General features: G+C 55.3%; 6 protein-coding genes across 6 annotated transcripts; 3 read left to right on the forward strand and 3 right to left on the reverse strand.

The window, feature by feature from the left end:
* Positions 1–2097: 2097 nt before the first annotated feature.
* On the forward strand, positions 2098–3223 carry CTAM01_03078 (uncharacterized protein; the record flags this gene model as incomplete). The annotated part of the gene is made up of 3 exons (XM_060519116.1): positions 2098–2346; positions 2536–3114; positions 3179–3223. The coding sequence occupies 3 exons, from the start codon at positions 2098–2100 to the stop codon at positions 3221–3223; spliced, it is 873 nt and encodes a 290-aa protein (XP_060386115.1).
* Positions 3224–3578: 355 nt separating this feature from the next.
* CTAM01_03079 (uncharacterized protein) lies at positions 3579–4772 on the reverse strand (the record flags this gene model as incomplete). The annotated part of the gene is made up of 2 exons (XM_060519117.1): positions 3579–4529; positions 4599–4772. 2 exons carry the CDS (start codon positions 4770–4772, stop codon positions 3579–3581), a joined length of 1125 nt encoding a protein of 374 aa, XP_060386116.1.
* A 952-nt stretch (positions 4773–5724) lies between these two features.
* On the forward strand, positions 5725–6933 carry CTAM01_03080 (uncharacterized protein; the record flags this gene model as incomplete). Its single annotated transcript, XM_060519118.1, has 1 exon — positions 5725–6933. One exon carries the CDS (start codon positions 5725–5727, stop codon positions 6931–6933), a length of 1209 nt encoding a protein of 402 aa, XP_060386117.1.
* A 162-nt stretch (positions 6934–7095) lies between these two features.
* On the reverse strand, positions 7096–7855 carry CTAM01_03081 (ribosomal protein L23; the record flags this gene model as incomplete). The annotated part of the gene is made up of 2 exons (XM_060519119.1): positions 7096–7663; positions 7779–7855. 2 exons carry the CDS (start codon positions 7853–7855, stop codon positions 7096–7098), a joined length of 645 nt encoding a protein of 214 aa, XP_060386118.1.
* A 1226-nt stretch (positions 7856–9081) lies between these two features.
* CTAM01_03082 (uncharacterized protein) lies at positions 9082–10137 on the reverse strand (the record flags this gene model as incomplete). Its single annotated transcript, XM_060519120.1, has 3 exons — positions 9082–9313; positions 9376–9877; positions 10002–10137. The coding sequence occupies 3 exons, from the start codon at positions 10135–10137 to the stop codon at positions 9082–9084; spliced, it is 870 nt and encodes a 289-aa protein (XP_060386119.1).
* Positions 10138–11379: 1242 nt separating this feature from the next.
* CTAM01_03083 (uncharacterized protein) lies at positions 11380–14725 on the forward strand (the record flags this gene model as incomplete). Its single annotated transcript, XM_060519121.1, has 4 exons — positions 11380–11393; positions 11552–12092; positions 12148–14494; positions 14583–14725. The coding sequence occupies 4 exons, from the start codon at positions 11380–11382 to the stop codon at positions 14723–14725; spliced, it is 3045 nt and encodes a 1014-aa protein (XP_060386120.1).
* Between the last annotated feature and the right edge of the window lie 1023 nt (positions 14726–15748).

Raw genomic sequence — 15748 nt, forward strand, 5'->3', positions numbered from 1 at the left:
CCCACTCCAGCTTGACCGACTCCTCAAAAAAGAATCAAGTCACACAATCCCAAGGCAGACGAAAGGTAGTCGTCCGAAGACGACCAGCAAGGGTCGGAGTCAAAAGGCAAGACCCCGGCTTGCCCCGGGCGCCTAAGCTTGGAGCTACGCTGCTTTACCTTTGGGTAGAAGCAGCTGGCGCAACGCAGTAGTTGACAAGAGAGGAGAAACGGTGACAAGTACATTCGACTCGATGCTGCCGTCAAACTCTGGTGGCACAAGCGAGTTGCTAGTACGGACAAGCTTTGACGGGATCGTCCTCGTTTGGTGCGCGGTTTGTTCTCATACCAGATCTCTTCGTTTCTCTCGTATTACGGTTGCTGCGTGACGGCAATGTGCAGAAAGAGTGTCATGATGCTCATGACATTTGCCAATGGGGCTTACAGCTTCTGGCCCCGGAGACGTCTAGAAGCGAGGCCTGGCGTCCGTTCTGGCGTTAGTTCCGCATGCCACAGGCTCTCTGCTTGGTTATTGTGTCACAAACCAATGCGGTCCGCGGGGCGGGAAGATGGCGTGCTGTACTCGGAGCAACTTCCGATGTTCCCTATTTGCCGCCTGTCAAGCAAAACGGCAAACAGAACGAGAGCTAGAGAAATCCCATGTTTCAGTCTGAAAAGTCGATTCCGTCATCGACATTCGATAATTTTGCGGTAGGAACGCGGAGCCAAGCGTAGCTAGAGCAGGCTAGCTATGCTTGCCCTCAGAGACAAGCCCAGGCCCCAAAGTGCTGCTTGCCTTTTACGCCCAGGACATGATCGACACGAGTCGGGAGATCTAGATCTCGCACGTGGGGAAGAGGGGGCGAGGACAGACCAGGGGGAGACAACCCTCCGGCGAGCCGCATCGGGACGTCGACAGCTTCTCGTTGGCTGGGGGAAGAAGAGCCTGCGTTACGGACATGGATGCAGTTTGCATTTCTGGTTCATCGGGTTTGTTCAAACGCTGTCAAGCGTGGGAGCCTCAGATCGGATGAAAGCATCGAGTCGCATGCTAGAGTTGGATCAGCGGCGTCCCTTCGCCTCGCCCCCCTCCCCCTGGCTTCGTGCTACCGTTGGCTTGACGCACCTTGATTGAGAAAAAGACTAAAGGCAGTTAAGACGTTTGGGAACACCCCGCAGTCGGCCGAGAAAAGCTGGCATGAGCTGAGAAAAGACTGCAGTTGCTGTGGAGTTGAGAAAGCTCGAAAGCAAAACTCAATTGCATCGTCGACGCGTTTGATGAGGTGGTATGCGCGTCATGACTTACCGTGCCCAGCCAACTGCCCCTCTCCGCGTGCCACTACCCGCAATCGTCGCGAAAGCACATGATTTTGTACTCCCGTACTCTTGTACTGATCAGGTACCTTTGTATCTGTCTACTATACGTACCGCGTACCACTTCTTCCACTTCCAGCAAAAGGTACCTACCGCATTCTCCCTCAACATATTGCGGGAGCTGCGAATCACGATCTCGCGGGATGGCAAGGTCCGGCCAGTTACCCCGCCATGACCAGATTCATGTCTCTCTCTCTTCCTCTTTAGGCCGGAGCTACATAGGTACCCTGTGGCGCCTTGCCTCCAAACAGCTATCAAATAGCCCAAGGCGTGTCATAGATGATGGCCGAGCTTTCTCCCTGCTGCTGCTGTGCTTTGCCCGGCAATTATTGCCTGGTTAATTTAATTTGGAAAGATCGGAGGAGGGAGGGGCAGCTCCACAGGGGTGAGGGGGGAAACGAGAAAGTTGGGGTAGGAGGGTGTGGTAAAGGTGGTCAAGGTCGCCGAGAGCTACGGTTCCCGTCAAATGTGCCTGCTTTGCTCGGAATTCCTTGCTTGCGCGCGACGGAGGCGGCGTTTTAATGTTGGTGGGAAGGCCTGTTCTGTTTCATCCATCGTGATGATAACTAGACCGGTGGCCCTTAGGATGAGCTGCCTGGGAATGCGTTCTGTTCTGTTTTCTCTTCCTTCTCGTCGTCTTCGGATTATCTCATCTACATAGATCTTTCGTCTCCAATTGAGATACAATAAACACCAAGAAAGCGACTGTGACTTTGCAACGGTTGGCACGCGTACCTCAGTCAAGATGCCTCACTTTGACGAAAGCAAGGCATACGCCGTCCAGGAGGAAGTGTTCTTCGACGACGGCCGCGAAATCGAACTGCTGCACTTTGTTTACAGCCAACCCAATCTCGATGAGATCCGCGGCTCGCCGGAGGGCGTGTTGAAGGCGATTGACGATTTTGGCCGGACCAAGAAGTACCTCATGAATGTGGGCGAGGACAAGGGCAAGATTGTAACAGACTTGATCGCCGAGGTCAAGCCCAAGGTGATGGTAAGAAAAGAGCTTCGTTCTCAGAGGCGGCTTTCCGTCGCAAGTTCTGCAGACTTTGATAATCGCACCTGTAACCATCCGAACGCTCTTGCTGGCTAAGGATGATCTGATCATTCCGCACTATTTTCCCCCTTTCGAGACATAGAGACGAGAGAGAGAGATTGGATGAGATCTAACACCCGCCAACAGGTCGAATTAGGAGGTTACGTAGGCTACTCCTGCATCCTCTTCGGCGCCGCCGTCCGCAAGGCCTCCCCGGGAGGCGGAGCGCAATACTTCTCCCTCGAGCGCAACCCCGAATTCGCCGCCGTCATCGGCTCCCTCGTCGACCTCGCCGGCCTCACCGACACGGTCAAAGTCGTCGTCGGCCCCAGCGACGCCTCCATCGCGCGCCTGCACGCCGACGGCATCTTTTCCAAAATCGACCTCATGTTCCTGGACCACTACAAACCCGCCTACACCACAGACCTCAAACTCGCCGAACAACTAGGCCTCGTCGGCCCCGGCTCCGTCCTCGCCGCCGACAACGTCATTAAGCCGGGAAATCCGCCTTACTTGGAGTACGTCCGCAGCTCGGTGCCCGAGAAGCGCGCCGCCGCGAGAGACGTCGGTGACGCGAGGAAGGCGGCCGGGTGGCACGACGAGCGCACGGCGAAGCAGTACGAGAAGCGCGAGGGAGAGGAGAGGCTGGACTTGTCGCGCATCGGGAACCCCAATCTTCGGTACGAGAGTAAGCTCATCAACAGCTTTGAGCCGACTGGTGTGCCTGTAAGTTCTTGGTCTCTTGGATTGACTGCTCTGGCCCATGAGGGTGCTGACAAGTTCTCGCTAGGATGGTGTTGAGATTACAAGGTGTGTTGGCGAGGAGAAGGAATGAGTTTATGAATCACGAAGTTAGAATACCATGCTTTCATCCAATTGTTCCAGAATTGTTCCAGTCACATCAAACAAAGCGGTCCAAAGGTTGACACCATCCACATCGCGCAGTGAAGTCGAGGTGTTGGCGTGTAGCGCAAAAAATCCAGAAATATATTGGATGATTGGCATGTGCAGAACAGCCGCCATTCTAGTACTCCATCTTACTCCTTTGGTTTGGTCCCAAGAGAACTGCTCCTCTAACCCGCGTATTTCATGAAAAAGAAAGAAAATTCTCCCAAAAAAATGCTTGTTTGTCCCAGTGCTCCAACAACGCCAAATTCAAACAGCAACCCACACAACAGAGGATAGACAGTCTAAATTCCCAGCCAGATCTTGGATCTCTCGTACGTGTAAAAGGCGACCGCTGCCATGGGCACAACCTTGACGTAGCCGATAGTCAAGCCCACGAAAAACCCCTGCATACCCCTCTCCCGGAAAATCATGGCGGCCGTCTCGCCGATGCGCAGTCGGTGGCCGTCGCCTACGGCACCGCCGACCTGCATTCGCCGACGAATGACCTCCAACGGGTACGATGCAGTCTGGGAGATGAGGCCGGCAACACCACCGGCGAGTAGTTCGGCCCATGATCGCAGCGGCGTGGGCTTGCCCGCAGGCAAGTTCTCCGGCCGCGGAAGCGTTGTCCATTTCGCGAGCTTGGGGTGGCGGAGAACGTCGCCGGCCGTGTCGTGCGTCAAAAAGGACATGCCGGCGTAAGGGAGCATACCCAGCATGGTCGGGGTGAAGCCTCTGTAAAAGTTGATCAGACCCGAGCGCGGGGCAACGGCGGTGACGGCGGAGGCGGCCGCCTCAGTTGCCGAGGTGCCGGCCGCTTGCGAGGCGGGGGACGTCCGCACAAAACGCTCGTTGTAGATCCGCCGGCAAATCGCGGATAACGAGGAACCGCCGTGTTTTGTCTCAAACGCTAACCGGACCCGAATGACCTCCAAGGGATATGTGAAAAAGACGGATGTGATGCCCGCCAGGGAGCCGCTGATAAGCCGGCGCCAGGGCGTCTCTTGATCTTGCCTCCTGATAATCATGGAGCGGATCTGCTCGTACGCAAGAAACTTGATTCCGGCGTAGGGGAAGATTCGGAGGAGAGTGGCCGAGTGTCCTCTATACAACCCCGTGAAGCCTTCGTGGGAGCGAATGTCCTTCATTGCCGTCACGACACCGAACCACGACCCAGTGTACTTTGCGAATTGCGGACTACTCGCCTGGAACAGAATCTTGACTCGGTCAAGAGGTGCGACAACCGTCTTTGCCTGTGGTACAAATCTGCGTCAGCATGACGGATATCCTCTCTACGCCGATTCATTCCTATTGCTACTTACAGCACATCCTGCCAGGCCTCCCGCGACGCCAGAACGCCAGACATAGTCGAACGTCCGCGTCTGCTTCCTGACGGCTACCGTCTCGTCGTCGTCAGTCGGGCACACGGGAGGGGCCCTCGTGTCTGGCTTCGGTCGCGCAGCATTTCGTTGGTTATTTGGTGCTACCTCCGACATAGAGGCATGTTCCAGCAGCGCTGACGGCATCACCTAGTCAGCGCAACCCGGCGAGCGCGCTCGTTCGCTTTGGCTGTTTGTGAAAGTGCTGGGCCCGGCGTTACTCGAGGAGCATTCCGCGAATCGTGTTTTCCAGAAGTGTGTTTCGAAGTTTCCGGGGTCGAGGATTCGAAGATTGGTGAAGGAGAAACTAAAGGAGCTCGCAGCACGAGCTGGCAGGCGAGGAGGGTAAGGATCGTGGGGGGGAGTGGTGATCGCGGAGAAGGTTCCAAGGAGGCAGAGTGCGGGAAGGGAAGGGAAGGGTCTAAAGCCGAAATGCGACGGGGCGGGACGTCATAAAGGCGAGATTTTAAAAAGGCTCCTTCTCATTGCACACAACTGGTGCTCTACGGGGGAGGAGCGTGGCGCACGAGCGGTAAATCGGGGGCTGCCCGCTGAGAGTTCTAGTACGGAGTACAGGGGTCTGGGCCACGAGCCGAAGATTGCCGAGCGTCGACGCGGGCGGATGGTCATTTTCAACTTCTCGACCTCTGCAGCGGGCTGTCTTTCCAGGATCTTCTCTGCTTTTACTCACTTCCGGTCCGGGGTTAGGCCTTTGATACCCACGATACCTCCGCAATTTCACTCCATGTGGGCAGTCGAATCGGGGACTGACTGCAAAGACTTTTCTCACACACAGAGAAACTAACTAACACCAGACCGCTTGTCCAAGGGGAAACCACACCAACGCAGGAGGGCCTCGGTAGGATTGGGGACTACAAGCACCGGACTGTTTTTTCCCACGGCCACCACAGTCAAGCCCCCACCCGGGTCCGGTCGAGGGGCACTTTGACTGCGCCGGGCCTCAAATCAAGCCTCCGGGGAAGACGCCCCGGGTCAAAGCCACAGGGGCAAGGCACGCTGGTCCTGGTTATACTTAGGTGAAGAATGAGAAGAAGATACGATTCTAGTCATGACCTCTACTAGTCTTCCATCAAAGTCCTCTCAGGCATGCTCGTCGCCAAGATGCGTCCTGTTCCAAAATGAAGACCGCTCCGTGTGTCTCGTCGACATACCCGCCTCGTTAGAGGAGAGCCAGCTCTTACCGGGCCAAGGTGCCGAGACAACAGGACAACCACAGAGACGGCTCCTCTCGGTCGACCCCGTCTCCGCGCCATTTACCCTCCCAGAGCCCCGGGAACCTCAAACCAATAACCAGACGCCGGCGAGCCAGCTCGCAGACCTCATGATCGAGGCAGCGGTGAGGAGCGCCCTCGATACGCTAAGACGGACCTGTGATGCGCCGTTTTGTCTCCCTCGTGTGACGGGCGGCGGGAGCAGCAGCGACGTCGTCAGCACCACCGGTCGTGAAAGCAGCGTAAGCCCGCAGGATCATCCCGTACGCAAGGACAACGGCGACGATGCTGCCGCTGCCACTACCGCAGCCGCTTCTCGGCCGGTTGCGGCTGCGGCTGCGGCGCACTTTATTCCCCCAGAGTCTACGTACCTGAACGGCTCGATCCAGGAGACTAGGGAATCCTTCCTCTCGACGGCGCCCAAGTTTGACCTCATTATAATGGACCCTCCCTGGCCCAACAAGTCCGCGAGGAGAAAGAAGAAGACGACTGGCGGCTATGCCACCGTCCACGGTCTCAAGGAGACGCGCGCGCTGCTGGACCAGATCCCCGTCGCCGCCCATCTCGCAGACGGCGGTCTCGTTGCCGTCTGGGTGACGAATAAGGCGACGCTGGTAGACTTGCTCACCTCGCCCAAGGGTGTCCTCGCATCCTGGGGCCTCGAGGTCGCTGCCGAGTGGCAATGGGTCAAGATCACGTCGCAAGGCGATGCCATCTTCGAAACGGAGTCTGCGTGGAGGAAACCCTGGGAGAGGCTCATCGTCGCGAGAAAACGGGGTGACAATAAGAAGGTGCCTGGGAGGGTCATTGCCGCGGTCCCTGACGTTCACTCACGGAAGCCAAATCTGCGCTGCATGTTTGACGACCTGCTGCCTCGAGGATATCGCGGCCTAGAGGTGTTTGCGCGTAATCTGACTGCTGGCTGGTGGGCATGGGGCAACGAAGCTCTTCGCTTTCAAGAGTCTCAGCACTGGGTCGCATCATCTGAAGAAATAAGGCATACCGTGACTGAGGAATCCGAATCCAAAGATACCAAAACCAATTGACACCTTTTCTATATCGCATGCCGTCCTTATTGTGTGTTATGTGTTGTACAAGACATGCCGATCCGCATGCTACACTATTGTTCTTTCGATTTTTGTACACGTGAATATCCCAACCCCTTCCGTCAACCCCCCATCCCATGAACTCGCGCAACGGGAGGATACTCATTTCCTCACCGATCTCTTCGATTGTCTCTTGATCAACCGCCAGCTCTTCGCCTTCCTCTTCTTGGGCGGATCCCACTTGCTATCCAGCTCAACCTCCTTGTTCCCCTGATCCCACTTGCCCGGCGCCGCACCGCGCAAGATTCTACCAGCCTGCTTGCGCAAAAACTTCCTCTCGGGGCTCTCCTTGTCCTTGCTCGGTCTCGCCAGCCTGCCGAGCTGCTTGCGGATGTCGCCGCGGTACTGCTCGCGCGAGACGCTCTCGCGCGCCTCCCACAGCTTCTTGTTCCAGGGCTCGAGGTCCGCGGGCGGGGAGGGCCACACGAAGGGTTTCGTCAGCTGCACCGTCATTACCTTGGTGCTCTGCGGGCGGAAATAGCCGGAGCCCGTCGACCGCCGCTCGATGGCCGACTGCTTGACTTGGGAGCGCACCGCCGTCGTCTCGACGTTGTAGAGGTTCCAGAGGTAGTCGCGGATGTCGAACTTTGTGAAGGTCAGGGGCACGTTGAAGGTGGCCATGTTGGCTGGGGATTTGTCCTTGCGGACAAAAGTGACGACATGGTTCGGCCTGAGGGGGGAGAGAGACGTTAGCTTTCTGTGCATGATGTTTTCGAGGTGCGTGGCGCCATGGGGTGAAAGGTGATCTCGGGTGAAGGTAGTTGTGATTGGAAAGCTAAACCTACAGATACACTGCCTTCGTTCCCAGCTTGAAGGATGCCGGCCCTTGGCGGGCTACCGCTTGTGCCAATGCCTCCGCCATCTTGTCGTCCGTCGTTGATTTGGCTGAGCTTAATCGATCGTGGAGCTCCTGCGATGCGAGAATCCAAAAAGTTGACCGTCAGGATTGATCTGCTTGATGATTGGTCGACTCGGGGTCACGTATTTCCGCCCTTACTAGTGGGGCCAGATTTACGGGTGCCGGGCGCAGGTGCGGGAAAATTGGGTCAACGATAGCTCCCTCAAGGTGTCTCCACACGAGGTCAATTCTTCCGACCGGGCCCGCTCCCCGGCCTTTGACTCTCGGCTTCAGATACAATCTATGGGCAACTTACCTTGATTCCACGTAGGTATTAACAGTCACCTTGGCACTCCTAGTGAAAGCCAAAGAACTCCAAATCAAGGTGCTTTTTTGCGAACGTATACCCAGTCCTATCCCGGCAAAAACGGCAAGGCTGGGTCGCTTGTGTGTCAAGCAAAGGTGGAGTCAAGGCATGTCACGCGACGTCCTGCCATGCGTAGATCTCGGACTCCGAAAGTTTGAGCCGGACAGCTTGATACTCGCTCTCGCCAATTCAGTGTTTAGCACTACCAGTAAGGTACCAGTTCAATTATGAGAGCTAGCAGAGCTTCTCCCCTCACTTCCACAGAAACGATACGTCGAGTCTTGGCTGCCTTCATCTGAGGAAGCTTCGACCACTTCACATCGAGATGTGCAAGAGGGGACAAGAAGATCAGTGTACGGATACAATACACGCCTATTGCGTTCATATCCGATGTTTTACCTGGCACGAGAAAGCAGCCAACGAGGCAAGAGCAGTGCCGATCAAGGAATGGCCTTGTCCGTCAGAGCTCCAACCCCAGATTCCAAGACCAGACGGGTTATGTAAGGCAGCGCACAAACCTGAGTCTAATCTCCACTGGTTTATGAGGGGAATTGGGAGCACCACAGCTGGCGATTTTCCTGGTATTCACCTCCTCATTGCGATGCCATTCTAGCACATTGAGAAGGCATGCACAACTACCGCGGTACATGGGGTCGGCTGTAAGTGGACCGGTGACTCAGATTGGACTCACACACGATAGACCGCAGAATTTGTTTCCCGAAAGAAGTAAGGGTGGATTGTACTAATAAACACAGCATTGCTAGCAACATGGAGACGCAACTATCCCGTACACATCTGGAAGGCTTTTCCCGTCCTTCTTACAGATCTTCATGAATCATGATGAACTTTTACCATCCATCTGTCATGGCTATTGGTGTCTGACTTAGACATCAAGGCCGTCAACAACCACACCCTTGTTCCAGGTCCAGTTCATGTAGCGAGCGGTCTCCTCGGCCGAAGCGTCGTCGACAAGGGCGCTAATAAGGTACAGAGCGGCATCGATACCGGCGCTGACTCCAGCGGCGGTGATGACGCGAAGACCGCCGAGGCGCATCGCGGCACGGCGAGTAATGGACTCGCGGCGGCCGGAGCTCTTGAAGGACATGCTGCCCTTTCTGTTTCAAAGAGTTAGTTTTACTCGTAGCACGGGAGATGGGGTGTAGATCTGGCCACGTACCTAGCGTTGGAGGGTCGGCGACCGGTGTCGGACTTGCGGCGGACGTAGGGGTTCTCGTCCTCATCTCCGAGCTCGAAGCGGAGGTTGTTGACGACGTAGCGAGCATCGTCAATGACATCAGTTCTCTCAGTGAGGTTGCGGGTAGCGGCCTCGCTGCAAAGGATCTCGAACTTGGTAATGTAGTCTGAGTGAGTAGTGGCGGAGAGTCCAGCGAGGACACCCTGCTTGGCAAGAAAGAGAGAACCGGTGCAGATGGAGAGGAGGGTACGCTCGTGGGAGGGATCCTTCTGCTGCAGCTCAGAGAAGGCCTGGATGAGAGGAAGGGGCTCGGCGTTGTTCTTGAGAATGTTCTCACTGTCGCCGCCAACAATGACGAGGACGTCAAAGTCGCTGAGGCGCTCATAGGCCTCCTTGAAGGGGATTTGGGTGCCAATGGTAACACCAGAGTCGGAGACAACCTTGGGCTCTGCGGCCGCAATGGTACACTCGAAGGCCTTGGAGTCTGCGGGGTCGGGCACTGGTTAACATGGCTGCATCACAGCGGCGTGCGTGGCGGATGGAGCGGGGAAGGCAGTGAGGAGGAGGAGCTGCGCAGAAGCTTCCAAGAAGGTAAATAGGTAACTCACTCTTGTCCTTCTGGTCATGAAGGGCAGTGGACAAAGCCTCCATAGGGCCTGCCATGTCAAGAAGGTCGAAGTTGGGTTGCAGGGCGAACAGAACCTCAATGGGCTCGTCCGCCACTGCAGAGCTCTTGTTTGCCATCGTGCCGGTTGTTAATGTAGTGGTTCAAGGGGGGAAGAGTAAGTAATACAGCTTGTGCTAGCTGTAAGGTTGTGTTGGAGTAATTGGGGTACCGAGATGAGTTCTCGGAGAAGGTCGTTGCTGGGGATTGGCGATTGATTGATGAGATTGGGCTGTTTGTTGGTTGACGATGGTGGAAGAAGAGGAAGTGGAAGTGGAAGGAGAAGAGGGAAGCTCTGAGCTATTTGGATGGAAGGAGGGGAGGGGAAGGAAGTAATAAGGGTCGAGTCATCTGGTCAAAGGTGGTCAAAGGAGGGGTTGGCAGTTGCACCACCAACCCACCAGACCTCTTCTTCTCCTTACCTCGTTACGGTTTACCTGACCTTAGCTGACTTCCATTCCGGAATGTCTACCTCCTCACGCATCACCTTGAGGTGGACGTTGAGGTACCTCTCCTGGCGGTATGTCCCCCTTCCCCCCTTTGGATCTACGCAGTTGGCCGGCTTCAAACCAAAGCAACCCCTCCTGCCCACGCGTGCTACATACGGTCCGCTTGCCCTCGTCCAGCTCAGCTGAGTCAACTGGCCATTGAGTGACTGATCAGGTGCGTTTCTGGAAAAGGCCACAACCCACAACAGCTTCAAGTGGTCCAATGGCCCCACTGTCTCCCGTACGTTTTCTGGGGTCGGGTGCATCGGTGGCCCACGGTGCATGGCGCTCTTTCGCGGATTGCGGGGTTAGTCTCCCCGTGAGGTCACTGGTGGGTCCCGGTACATGCCTGCAGGGCATCCGGAACACCGAGATCCAAGTATCTCCACTTTGAACTCTCTTTCCTTGCGGCGTCGCCCGCCCTTGGAGGTGTCGCACTGGCAATGAATTGAGCCCTGCGAGTTGCGACAGAGCACTGTGAGACCCAGCAGGCCAGGCCCCACAGCAAGACTAAGCGAGACCAACCACAAGCTGTGTTGCAAAGCTGTTTGGCCGCGTCCTGCCGAACAGTGGTCTTCCGTCAGGCCCCTCCCATGCCTTGTAGCGTGCCGTCCAATGATCCAACCTATCTTATCGGCCTTCTACAGCGTTCCCGGCCTTGTTCGAGAGAGGGTCCCCAGCAAAGCTTGTACCTTGCATCAGCAGATTCCGTTGCCGTTGCCTGACAGTTGCATGATCTCGACTTGCCCACCTGCGCCCACAGACGGACCTTGCCTTGCTTTTTCCACAAGCGAAGAACATCGTGAGGCTCGATGAAGAGTCACCGCTAACAAAATGGCGTCGTCAGCGTAAGTGGTCAGACTGTGTTCCCTCTTCGTCTTTTCCCTTCATTTCCCTACAACCTGGGTCGCCTGCGTAATGTGGTGCGCGATATTCCATCCCGCAACTTACCTGCGCCTGCGACTTGCGACAACGCACACGATAAGGTTAATACCAGACTTTCTAGGTCTCTCAAGGACCTGTCCAAAGCCTTGACGTCCTTCTTTGCCTCGCCTTCTCTTCCACTGCCCGACGATGTCGCCCAAGTCATCGATGCCTACCTGAACAAGCACGAGAAATACGAGGATTCGAGCGCCGAGCGACTACAAGATGACTTCCTCGGCATCTGGGATAAGCATGTTAAGGGTGCACCACCCAAGTATGCTGCCTTCGTCCACGTCTTCCGACTCCTGGTGCCTGCGATCCGCACCCCGGCCCGCCTTCTCAAGTGGTGGGATCTACTCAACGACCCGATCCTGGAGAACTTTACTCGGGAGAAGGGCTTGATGGAAGAGTCTCACCATGCGACGCTAGAGGTTCTCATGTTGGATGCGCACGAGGAAGACGACCCAAATGAAGAACGGGTTGTGAACCCTTTCGCCAAGAGGCTCTTGTCATCATGGCTAGAAAAGTACTATAAGATACAGTCTGAAAGTGACTTGACTGCACAATCCAGCGAGCGCGCAATACGCCAGGCCTTGATTACGTATGGCAGGAAGAAGCCCAAGGTACGTCAACATCGTTTCCGTCGTGGGTGCGACCAGTATTCTTATGCTATGGCAGGATTTTCTTTTCGCATTAGATACGTGCTTTGTGCGGAGTGAATTCCGCGCGAGGGCGGCCAAACTGCTGTGCGAATTTGTCCAGAGCCAACCGCCACACCTACACCTGATACTGCAGACGCCGCTGTTCAATAATCTGCTGCGATGCCTGCAACAGGACACATCGACTACGGCCATCTCGATGGCCATCACCGCCCTCATCATGATATTGCCACATATGCCTAGTTCCTTGGTGCCACATCTCCCGAACTTGTTCAATATCTATGCGCGGTTGCTCTTCTGGGACAGCGAACGGACGGGTATTATCGAGGCAACATCAGATGAAAGCGAGCAGAAGAGCCTTGCGTCGCCTTCAGGCTGGGAGACATGCCAGTACTCTCCCGAGACCGACGACATCGAGGTCCCTCATCTCGCCAACTACTTTACCGTCCTCTACGGCTTGTATCCCATCAATTTCATGGACTACATTAGGAAGCCGCAACGTTATCTTCGACATGCTAACGCGGCTAATGCGGACGAAGTGGAAGTTCAACCAACAGAGATTAGGTACAAGTCTGAGCGGTACAGGCAAAGCCATCTTCTGCACCCAAACTTCTATACCCTGACAATCGAGTCTGAAAAGACCGATTTTGGTCGATGGATGACTAGCGAACCAGCAGAAGTCGTGGCCGAGTGCATGGCACTGCGTTTCTCTCCCGAAGGGTTCGCAGCTATCGAACCGGACAGCATGCAGTCTGCTGAGGGTGACAGCTCCCTTCTCAGCGATGAATCTGATCGAGACGGTCTCGGTCCTGCCTTGCTCAGCGGATGCAGCTTGGAACCTGGCGCTGAGAGCTGGAGAAGCAATCAAGATCTTGACCAAAACTCGAGAGCAAGCAGCCACGTGCATTCGACTGGCCAAGGTCGAAGCTCGCTTTCAAGTCAGCCTTCCCACAGAAACTCCTTGGAGGCCCCCAAGGCAGACATCGCTGGGGACAGTCCGACGTTGCCCCCTCAGCTAGTTCCGTCGACCTCCCACACCCATTTGCAGGACATGATTCAATCGAACAAAGCTATCAAGTCAGGACTCCATCAGTCTTTGGCCAATGATAGCGTTCCATCACTCGCGCTGAGCCACCCAGATTCAGCAGCGGAGAAGGCCCCTACTGGCCACATGCCTCCATCTCTGCCAGTCATTTCTACGCCGACGTCTGTTGCTGAAGGACAATCTCAAGTCGCACATTTGCAGAGGCAGATTCTGCTACTCCACAATGATTTGAACTTTGAAAGGTATCTCAAGCAGCAACACATGGCGCATATCGGCGAATTGCGCCGCAAACAAGTTCGGGAAGCTGCAAGTGAAGCCGAAACACAGAATCTTATCTTGACGAACCGGACGCTGAGGAAGCGGTTGGAAGACTCAAAGAAGGCCGAGAATCAAATCAGGAAAGAATCAGAAAAGAGCCGAACGTTGGCCAAGAAGTGGGAATCCGACTTATCCGCAAAACTGCGAACTCTGCGTGAGGAGTCGAGGAAGACCAAGACAGAGATCCAGTCTCTGCAGCAAGAGTTGCAGGGTGCACGTGAAGAGAGCGAGAAACTGAAGAAATTGGTGTGTGACGCTGAGGTCAAGGAGCTAAATTCGAAGCAGACCATGCAGTCCGTGGAAATCAATGCTGCCGAGAACGACCGCTTGAAGGCTGATGTAGAGCGGCTGTCGATCTCTGAAAGAAACCTGCAAGCCAAGGAGGCAGAAAGACAGGCGGCAATCACATCTGCTGCGGAAGCAGAAAACCGAGCCGAGATCTTGGACTTGAAGCTTCAAGCGCGCGAGGGGGAGCTCCAGAAGACGAAGAAGCTCTTCCAAACGCAAATTGGCGTGCTTAACTCGAAACTATTAGAGGCGCATGAAGGCATTCACAACAGACGGAACGCCGAAACCAAGGCGGCGGTCGAGAGCGCGCTAGCTGCGAGTCGGGCAAAGCAGGCTGAGCTTCAAAAGCAATACACCAGCCTGATGAGGAAGTACACGGTGCTGCAGTCGCAGCTAGAGGAGAACCGGTTCTCGGTAGGATCTTCGAACTCTCACGGCCGGGGCGATTTCGTCTTCCGCATGGACGGTGACGGGGAAGGGTCGACGCACTCGAGCAGTCCGGTCACGACGAGAGGTAGTCACTCGGGGATCCACAGGGTCTTGTCGGAGCACGACTTCCTCAACCCGACGTCGTACAATGCGACACCGCCAATCATGTCGAAGCCGTCGACTCCGGTCCCCTCGAGCGCGCACCTCCCACCCGTACCTTCCAGCCCGATTGAGACGGACGAGGCCATTAGCCCGACCACGACAGATCCGAGATACTTCGGCAGAGGTGAGTCTGGAACATCGGCCCGGCTTCGGCTCCGAGATGGGTTCTGGCGGATCAACTAATTGAGAATTGTTTTTCTTTTTCTTTCCAGGCGGAGTACAGAATCGACGGAAAGATGAAAAGGGGAAGAAGAAGGAGGAAGGAGGTAGTGGTGGCGGCGGCGGTGGCGGTAGCAGCAGCGACAAGAAGGAGAAAAAGTCGGGCGTGATACGGGGTATACGTGGATACATGTGATCAGCAAAGCGTAACAAACGAGTCGGTCTAGTCGAGAGAAGACGGAAACACGGCCCATGAAGAGAGATACCCAATGACTAAAGTTCTGCTAGATTTGTGGCCAAGATGCAATCACGTTCGCGTATGATAACCATCGTTCTTCGGGGGCCAAACGCCACAGATCATCTTATGAGTTTTGGTTCCTCCTAGCATTTAGTTGGGCTGCAAAGGGGGCACATCTGACTACTGTCAAGCGCTGGACAAGGGAGCTGTAGAAAGTTGAGCCCGAAAAGTAGGCAGTTGCTGCCGAGTAAAACGACAGCGCATAAGATGCTACGGAGCCTTTGACTACCATAACCATTCAGTCACTGAGTTACTTCCGACTCCCCGGAACGGTGGTGTTCTTCAAGATATCAACTTTCGGTGTACAAGATCTGTCCGAGCTGACAAAGCAGATGGAACACACCGGAGCAGACGACATGAGCCAAAGATCTCGCCTGCTACAAGAATCCGCCTCGACGATTGGAAACCAGTCAGTGGTGCGCAGCCTCATTATGCAGGAGCTCCCACGGACACGGCGGAAGCGGTTTGGGCTCAACACATAGTCTTCCATGACTCTATCTCTTCCAGACAAACTTTAGAAGGCCAACTGAATTCAGTCACCTGAATTCGTGCGCCTCTAGGAATAGGACGGGAGCGCAACTATGCTCGAGGGATCAAGTGAGGCTTGCAAAAAGGCTAACCTCGTTGTGAGGGACATTCCGATGAACAGCAGCTTTGGTCAATAGTTCCCGGAACTGTTGGCCTTAGTTTCTCAGCTTTGACTCCTTGCCTAATTGGCCCAAGGCAGTATCGACATTGTGAGAAGAGAAAGGGAAGCTTGGAAATTGTCTTCCGTCAAGCGCAAGCGCAAGCGCAAAGACTTTGACGCAGAAAGTCCGCTTCACAGAGTTCCATGCCTTGGAGTCGAAGAAGGGGGAAGCGATAGCTTCCTTCCTCACGCCGGTACGCTCTGCAGCTTGCAGCATCGCCACCCGTATCAGT

Source organism: Colletotrichum tamarilloi (genome assembly GCF_030869305.1).
Source record: "Colletotrichum tamarilloi strain Tom-12 chromosome Unknown Scaffold_7.1, whole genome shotgun sequence".
Classification (NCBI taxonomy): Eukaryota; Fungi; Ascomycota; class Sordariomycetes; order Glomerellales; family Glomerellaceae; genus Colletotrichum; species Colletotrichum tamarilloi.